Raw genomic sequence first — 9,148 nt, 5'->3', positions numbered from 1 at the left:
CTCTCTCTCTCTCTCTCTCTCTCTCTCTCTCTCTCTCTGTGTGTGTGTGTGTGTGTGTGTGTGTGTTCTTGTTTCAAGATACCTTAAAGACATGGTAAAGTCTCTCATACAGGTTAGTACATACAATCTTGGTTTATGTCCTGCATCTCTGGGGAACCCCTTCATCCTTGTTTAATATGCCAAATGATAAAGGAGAGTCATCCATCAGAATTCAGAAAAATTTCCTAGTGCCAGGCTCCAAACCAGGGCATTGTGACAGATTTCCTTCTCTCTGGATGAATATTCATCTTTCTGGACATCAGAAAACAACTGAAGAAAAAATAAAAGGTAAGATTAATTTATCTTGAGAGAAATCTCAGAGGACGTTTCAGCTCCCCTCTTAAGTTGGTATGACCATGTAGCAAGGGTTTCTTTTGATGGCTAGACCTTGGATGCAAATTCTACCACCCCAGTAGAGAATAGTAGATAATGTTAAGGCAAAAAAGGGGGGATTCCAAAGAGATAAATGGCTGTGGCCTTGGTTGAGTCACAGAATCCAGTACACATTCCGTTGTTCATCTACATTTCAGTTTGACTTAGTCTGCCTGCTCACCCAAAATCCTAGTCAATGGATCCTTTTGGAAGCTTGATCTTAGGGAGAAATCACACTAGCAGTGGCTAGCATGATCAGTTCCAGAGGAGATACCTCTGAAGGGTTTCCAAAGTGCTCAGCTTAGACAGAGAGAACGATAGCTCTACAGTCTGGGGATAGAAATGGAAAGGATCAACTTAAAGCCTGTTAAAGGACTTAAAGGACAGGAGACTATGAATGGAAGCAGACAGAAAATCAGTATGGTCCTGACTGTAGAGCCCTGGAATCCTACCAAGGCAGGCAAGCAAGCAACTGCCACGAAGGATACCTTTTCAGGTTAGGGTTAACCCAAGACACAAAACCAAAGGCAGAAAATAGTAACTGCCTCCACCACAAAGAGCCTGAAGGAACTCTTCTACACTCAGGCCAACTTCATCTTATCCACCATGTGACGCTTTGGTTTCACAGGTATTTGTCCAGTGAGTGAGGTGGCCCTGAAGCACAGACTGACCCAGAAAGGCTCCGGCAATGCTGTGATCATTGTGCCAGGTGGAGCTTCTGAATCCCTCTTGTGCCGCCCAGGAGTCTCCACGGTCTACCTCAAAAAACGCAAAGGTTTTGTGAAGCTAGCACTGAAGACAGGGTGGGTCCCTAGGTTTAGGAACTCTCTTGTCAGGGTGCCTTGGGCCATCTGTAGCTCTCTAGCCACAATGGTACCCTCTCTGGGAAACCTACTAGATACCCCATCTTTACTCTGGTTGGTCCCTTTTATCTTTCACACTAATGCCTTGGGGAGAGTATTTGGACTTTTAGACATTTTGGTGGGTACTTTTAGATATTGAAGCTAAGGAAAGAAGAGCAGAAGAAGGTCCATTGGTCTGGAACTCTGGGCAAGAGTGTTTTGTGTTTATTCACTCACTGGGAGTCCCTGAGAACCCCTCAAGGGTGACGAAGGCACTGGCTGCGTGTTCATCAAATGGGTGCTCAGAGGATGACCCTAGAAAGCGTTTTCAGCAGCTGTCAAATACCTACTGTGTGTCAGGCTTAGCACAGGACAGAGAAATACAGGAATAAATGATACCTGGTGCTTGTAGACTCACAATCTAAGATAGGTGACAAATCCATGTATATATCATAACAAAACGTATGTAGAATCTAGCTACTCACCACCTCAACTACCATCCTCATGGTCTAAATATCCAGCATCTCTCTACCGGATCATTACAATACTTGGAACTTTACTTCTCTCCCTGCTTCCCTTATCTCCAAGATTCTATTCCAAGTTGTAGCTAGAATGATCCTGGTACCCATAAGTCAAGTTGTATCATGTCTCAAAATGTTCCAATGACTCCCATGCCACACAGAGCAAAAAATCTTGAGGAACCTGGTCTTCACCACCTCCCTGACTTCACTCCTCACTGAGCTCCCCAGCCTTCTCATTCACTACTAGTAAACACCATGAGTGTGGAAAGTTTTTTCATCCTTTGTATTCGCTGATACCTCTATATGGCTTACATCAGTGCTGGAACATTAAAAAAAGCTCAATGCAAATTTGTTGGGTAAATAAGTATGATAAAGGAGAAATATGCAAAATGCTTGGGAGCACCAATGTATGGAAAGACTGGTTTCATCAGAGAGTGACATCTGAACTGTGCTAAAGTTAAAATATGAGTAGGAGTTGCCAATCAGACCAAAATGGGAAAAAGAGCAAGGCATTGTGACACATGCCTGTAATCCCCACCTCCTCCCCACCACACGCACACACACACTCTAGAGTCTGAAGAAGGAAGACTAAAAGTTCAAAACCAGCCTGAACAAGTAGGCAAGATCCTGTCTCCAGCTAAAAATGTTTAAAGGTCTGGGTATCATCTTAGTGATAAAGAGCTTATCTGGCATGTACAAGGCTCTGGGTTGAATCACCAGCACCTCAAAAAACAATACAGGAAACAAACAAATGCAAGTGAAAACTCAGGCATTCAATGAGGGATATGATATATGCAGCACCAGACCAGACTAGACTCTAGGGATTCAAAGAGAACTGTCAGGATTTTCACTCTTGATTGGCCAGACAGATAAGATGATGACTATAAGACAGGGCATGGAGGTGGGAAATCAGGACAGGGGGAAGAACTAGCTGAGGGATAACAATCCTACAGTGGGGAATCTGGGTCATCAAAGATGTGGTTAGAACAGAATACTGAAAGGCAAAATGGAATTTGCCACATAAAGAGTAAAGAGTCAGAGGGAATAAAACATACAGGCAGGGACGAGAGAGGATTTGGCATACTTAGTATGGTTAAATAGTGGGGAAGCTGACCACACAGGAAGAGCTAGGACACTGAGCTCATGCTAAGCAGTGAGGGCTGCAGCGAGGAGCTCTGGGAACACTTTAGAGAAAGATGTGGCAAGTATGCATGCCCAGTTTGGGTAGATCACATTGGATGCTGAATGAAGGTGCTAGGTCTCCCAGGCTAGCATCCTTTTTTCTATCATGGGTAACAGCCACATTGAAGTTCCATTGGAGAAATGAAATGTGAGGCTGGGAATGTCTGGGTGCTTGAAACCTTTTATTGTTGAGAGGTTGGGGAGATTTCCCACCACAGAGAGAGTGCTCCTGGGGAGATTTTGCCTTACTGAAGAGCTTATATTTCTGTTCTTGTCTTTACAGAGCATATCTTGTTCCTTCTTACTCCTTTGGTGAGAATGAGGCTTACAACCAAGAGACCTTTCCTGAAGGCACATGGCTAAGGTTCTTCCAAAAAAACTTCCAGAAAATTGGCAAAAGAATCCTAGGCATAAATTTCTGTACTTTTCATGGCAGGGGCCTCACTAGGGGATCCTGGGGCATTTTGCCTTTCAACCATCCCATTACCACTGTTGGTGAGCTTTCTACTTTTTTTCTAGGCCACTCAAGTTCTTGATCTCCCATCCCAAGTCATCAATCCCCAGGCAATCTGGCTCACAACCAAGGTGCACTAAGGGAATTGTGACAGGTGTGGCTGAAAGCAGGATGGGAAGGACAACCAAACAAATAACACTTGGAGCCATTCATGGATGGGACAGAGCTCACCAGATGTCATAGGAGCATCATTATTTACATACATTCATTCAGCTCTTCCCTGTGCTTGCTTTTATTCTCTGGGGCATTGGTAAGACTTAAGCAAGCATAGAATGAGAGCCAGGACATAGCTGGAGTTAGAGGAAAAGAATGAAGGGAAGGGAGTGACAGTATTCAGATACTATTAAAAATGCACCCTTCTACTAAGGTGTGGGTAGAGTTGTTGGGATAAGGACTCTGACACTTGTCTCTGCTCCTTCTCCGTAGTTGGAAAACCCTTGCCAGTCCCCAAGATCCTTGATCCCGACAAGGAGACCGTGACAAAGTACTTTGAACTTTACATCAGTGCCCTACGCAAGCTGTTTGACCAACACAAAGCTGAATATGGCTTCTCCAAGACCCAGGAGTTGACAATTATATGAATTGAAATCTCTGTAACTGAAGTTCAAATACACAAGAGATCCAGGTGAAGCCACATGGAAGGAAGAATTTGGGGAGAGGCAGATTTTAAAGATGTAAAGAGATACCAACCAAGCTGGAAATACTTACTGAATTGACAATCCAGCAACTGAATCCCCACCCAAGTAACCAAGACAGATTTGAGTAAAGACAAGGCCTTTACTGGTGAGGGATTGTTGTTTTATGACAATAAACCAAGTCATTTTCATTGAATTCCCAATGAAAATAATGAGAAGACAAAGTATTCTGTGCCCCTTCCCCACAAACCTTAGTGACATTCTTAGTATATAGGTTTAAGCTTAGCAGCTTTACTTAGAACAAGGCTTGTTTTAATACTCTAAGTCAGGCCCTTCCTTTATGATTTAAAGACTGGGTAAATTAGGGGGTCCTGAACTGTGGCTTCCTATTTCAAACAGGCAAAACTCCATCAGTATTTCAGATGGCAGAGCTGTCACATTGTTTCACCCACAAAAATAAAACTCTGGAATAAAAACCTCTGTGCAACTCCTTCCTAGTTACCTTGTGGTTCTGCTAATGTGCACGCAACCTATTTCTTTCCTTTAACCTTCCTTTATGCCTCTCCATAAAAAGGGCAAGGGGATGGAAACACAGCTGCTTCACAGTGGGATAGAAATTCAGCAACTCACCCAAATATCCACAGAGTAGCTGCTTCTTCTGATCCCACCAATACCTCCTTGGGCCAGAATGGAGGCAGTGAAAATAATGTTCAACAGCGATATGTCAAATTGATATCAAATTCATACTAAGTGCCACTCAACATGTCATTATATTCACAACCTTTGACCTAGTGTTAACACCAGCCCCGTGATACTGTTCTCACTGTCACCCCTATTTACCAGTAGCTAGAGTCCTTAGAAGTTAAGTAACTTGTCCAGAGCCATAAAATTTTGTATACAATGAGCATTCAAACCCATGTCTCATTAATTCCACACCAAAGTTCTCTCCAACATACACACACATTACAATGCATTAATTAAAAGACAACTGTAAATTGGTGATATGCTTTGTAATATGAACATTTTGAGGCAGGAAGATCATGAGTTTAAGGCAAGTATGTGATTTAATGAAGGAACACTGATTCAAAGCAAAAGCAATAAAAGTACAGGCAAATATTTCCCCCAAAAAAATACACAAATGAGAAAGTGTTCAACATCATTAACCATTGAGAAATGCAAAGCAATATCACCATGAACGCATTTCATATCTAGAATGAAAAAAACCCAACATGTTAACTAATTTTAGAGATGTAGGGATATCAAAATTCTTGAGTATTGCTTATAGAAATAGAAAATGGTGAAACTACTTTGGGAAAATACTGACAGTCTTCAAAAAGTTAAGCATAAAGTTACCATATATGCTGGGTGGTTTTACTTCAACTTGACACAAACTAGAGTCATTTTTGAGGAGATAACTTCAATTGAGAAAATGTCCTCACCAAACTGACCTATGGGCAAGTCTGTGCTGCACTTTCTTGATTGATGGTTGAAGTGGGAGGATCCAGCAAACTGAGTACTGCTATCCCTGGGCTGGTGGTCCCGGGTGCTATAAGAAAGCAGGCTGAGCAAGCCATGCTGAAATCACAGTTTAAAATGATGAAGCTTTAAAGTCTTTAAAGCCTTTATGTAGCTCCTTTTATTGTCCGTTAAAAAATATTTGGCTTTATTGAGAAGGACTTCATTATGTAGTCTAGGATAGTTCTGAACCCATGATCTTTCTGACTTAGCCTCCCATAAAACAGTGAATCTTGTGTTATATGAATTCTGTCTCAAAGGAAGGGGACTGTTTAAGAAAAAGTTTTACTGGGGAATGAGCTTAGTAGAAGAGTGCTTGACTAGTTTTATGTGGTTGTCAGGAGCCATAATAGGACAAGCTAATAATTAGCAGTTGATCATCCTGAAATACTTGGCTCAGATTATTATCTGCGACAAGTGTGCCACATCAGCAAGGCTATGCTGGACATATTTTAGGAAAGATCTTGCTATTAATATGCCTTTGTTATTATTATTATTATTATTATTATTATTATTATTATTAAACATACATAACAATCACTAAGCAATAGCACTCCCCTTTGGAGCAGATCTCTGCAGACCCACAAAGATGTACTGTCTTGTAGTGATGCTATATAGACAAATAGACTACTTCTTAAGTCTTAATGATGATCCTATGAGAATTCCTAAAATTATATCAATGATTATTTAGCTCTTTTATAGTGGGACTGCTGTTAAGTCCCTTTCTGATAGTCAAAACTGCTATGAGAACTCTGCCAGTCTCCCAAATGTCATCAGTTAACAGCCCTTAGATAGTAACCAGACTCTCTCCTGCTCAGAGCACATTCCAAGGTGGTTGTAAAACAATTAACCAAGGGTCACTAAAAGGGAACTCACGATTTATTATAGGTGCTAGGACAGAAGAGAAAATATTGCTTGGGTTTATCTATACAAAAACTTCACTAATTTCTTAGTTATAGTTTTAAACCTTCAGTGAACCTGTGGAGCTAGACAGGTGATGGATGTTTAGCCAGATAATTACTCCTAATGGATATGCATGTAAACATTCTCTGTTATAAACTTCTGTTTCAATTTATGATTTGAATTTTGGTGTGAACTTGTAATGAACTTTGTAACATGTGATCAGGTACTGAATGATGTATAAGTCAAAGGGACGTCCGTTAGCTACTAACTTTCTCTTTCTCTCTTTCTCACTCACTTCTCTTCACTTCTCTCTCTCTCTCTCTCCTTTCATCCCTGCTTAGATTCTCTCCACTCAGAATTTTTCCTTTGTTAGAATTTTTTTACCTTTCCCTACTTTGTCTCTCAGCTAGCTTTCATAGGAAACTTTTTATACTTAGTAATAAACTACAATAACTTCTTTAAGTGTCTTTTCTTCCTGCGACCTCAAACCAACAGACCTAAGTTAGAGCCTGACAGTGCCTGCAGAGAGAGTACTAAGGATATTTGCCTAATTCTCTGCTGTCCCTGGGCTGAGGTGTTAAGTGTAAGAAACTGCAGTTTCTGGCCTCAGAGGATCAAACAGAGGGCAGGCCAGCTACAATAACCTAACCCTAGGTCTTACCCACTGCCTATGCTCTTTCCATCCCCCTCGGCTGCCTCAAGAAGAACCGACTGACTGGAGGAGAAGAAAGAAGATCATCTTCTCCTCCCACCAAGCTGGGGACAGCTCCCGGCATGTGGTTATGAGTTCAATCCCAGTTAGTGGCAAGAAAAGAATGTTATAAGAAAAATAATCACTATATTAACCCTGCCAATCCATGAGCATGGGTGATCTTTCCATCTTCTGAGATCTTCTTCAATTTCTTTCTTCAGAGACTTGAAGTTCTTGTCATACAGCACATAGGGAGAGATCCATGGCTCCAGCTGTATATGTAAAGGAGGATGGCCTTGTCGGGCATAGGTGGGAGAGGAGATCCTTGGTACCATGAAGGCTGGATGCCCCAGTGTGGGGGAATTGAAGGGTGGGGAGGGGCGAGTGGGTCAGTGGGTGGGGGCACATCCTCATAGAAGCAGGAATAGGGGGGATGGGATAGGGGGTTCCTGGATGTGGGGGGGATGGGGAAAGGGAATAACATCTGAAATGTAAATAAAATATCCAATTAAAAAAAAAGAAAAAGAATCACAGTGCAAATGTAATGCTTTTTTATTGTGAAAAAGACTTGTCAATTCACTAGAATTCACAGAAGTAGAATCCTTTGGGCATCTGACTGGATTCCTCCGATGACTATATCTTGTAGGAATGTAGTGCAGTATCAAAACAGGAAATTGGCATGGTTCAATACGCACTAGCTATAGGCCTCATTCCGTTTTCACTATACCCATGTGCATCTCTTGTGTCTAAGATCTAAGTTACCATGTAGCAAAGTAGTCTTCCTTTAACTGAGTAGTCACTGTTTCATGGCCTGGTTGCATCACTGTTGTTTAACTATTTATTCACTGAAAAGACATTGGATTATCCCCTCCTCTCTCTTCTCTCCCTCCCCCTCCCCCCCCCCTTCCCCTTCCCCCTCCCCCTCCCCCTCCCCCTCCCCCTCCCCCCCCTCTCTTTCTCTTTCTCTGTGTGTGGGAGGGGGGCCCTCGCAGAGTTTTTCACCCCATCCCCCCTCCCCTTTGCCTCTGAGGGGTGCCCTGCCCCAAGCATCCCTTTTTCAACTTTTTAGACAATGAGTCTTTCTATGAAGCCCCAACTGGCCTGGAGCTCACTGTGTAGCCCAAGTTAACTTTGAATTTGCAGTCTTCCTTATCTCAGCCCCCTGTACCCCCTACATGCTGCAATAACAGGTATGTACCATGACATCCAATTTCTTTTCAATACTTTCTTTAAAAGGTCCTTTTACAAAAGATCATTTTTTGAAGTCCATTTAATTGGTTTTTTTTCTATTGTGTGATTTTCCTATTGAAGCTACTATTAATTGATACCAACTGCATAATTTTAATTTTTGAGACAGGGTCTCACTATGTAGCTGTCGGCTGGCCTGGAACCCGTTATGTAGATCAGGCTGGCTCCAAAATCAAAGCGATCCATCTGTTGGGATTACAGGCATAGGCCACCATGCCTAGCTTCGATGACTATTAAAACAGCTAATTTATGAATTCCAGAGGGTGTTACAGGGATAAAATTAACATACTGCTTTATTCTTTCTGGGTGCTCTAGAGGAGGATCTATTTATTCCCCTACCTTTCCTGTTTCTAATGACTGTCAACATTCCTTAGCTCCTGGCTTTCTTCTAACAGAGACATTCCTCCTCCTGTCTCAGTCATTGGATCTCCTCTAAGTCTGATGTTTCCATCTTCATGTTCTATGAATCCAGATGATAATACACACTGTGATCTCCACACAGAAGATCCATCACCAGATCTTTAAGTGAATCATTTCTACAACACACACACACACCGTGTATGTCGTGAAGAGGTCTTTGGATCACCTGGACACCTGGAGCCAGAATACAGGTGATTGTGAACCACCCACCATGCATGCTGGGAAATGAACTTCGGTCCTTTGGAAGAGCAATACATGCTTTTAAC

At 42.1% G+C, this 9,148-nt stretch overlaps 1 protein-coding gene across 1 annotated transcript in view; it reads left to right on the top strand.

The window, feature by feature from the left end:
• Dgat2l6 (diacylglycerol O-acyltransferase 2 like 6) overlaps positions 1 to 4,538 on the top strand; it is a 21,454-nt gene extending 16,916 nt beyond the window's left edge. The window contains exons 5-7 of the mRNA XM_028770045.1: positions 1,040 to 1,214; positions 3,240 to 3,451; positions 3,897 to 4,538. Of these exons, the coding sequence (XP_028625878.1) occupies positions 1,040 to 1,214; positions 3,240 to 3,451; positions 3,897 to 4,051 (542 nt within the window). The 3' untranslated portion in view covers positions 4,052 to 4,538. The remainder of the gene's footprint in view (positions 1 to 1,039; positions 1,215 to 3,239; positions 3,452 to 3,896) is intronic.
• Positions 4,539 to 9,148: the final 4,610 nt, after the last annotated feature.

Source organism: Grammomys surdaster, unplaced genomic scaffold, assembly GCF_004785775.1.
Source record: "Grammomys surdaster isolate TR1022 unplaced genomic scaffold, NIH_TR_1.0 197, whole genome shotgun sequence".
Taxonomy (NCBI): Eukaryota; Metazoa; Chordata; class Mammalia; order Rodentia; family Muridae; genus Grammomys; species Grammomys surdaster.
This window is presented reverse-complemented; position numbering and strand designations above follow the sequence as displayed.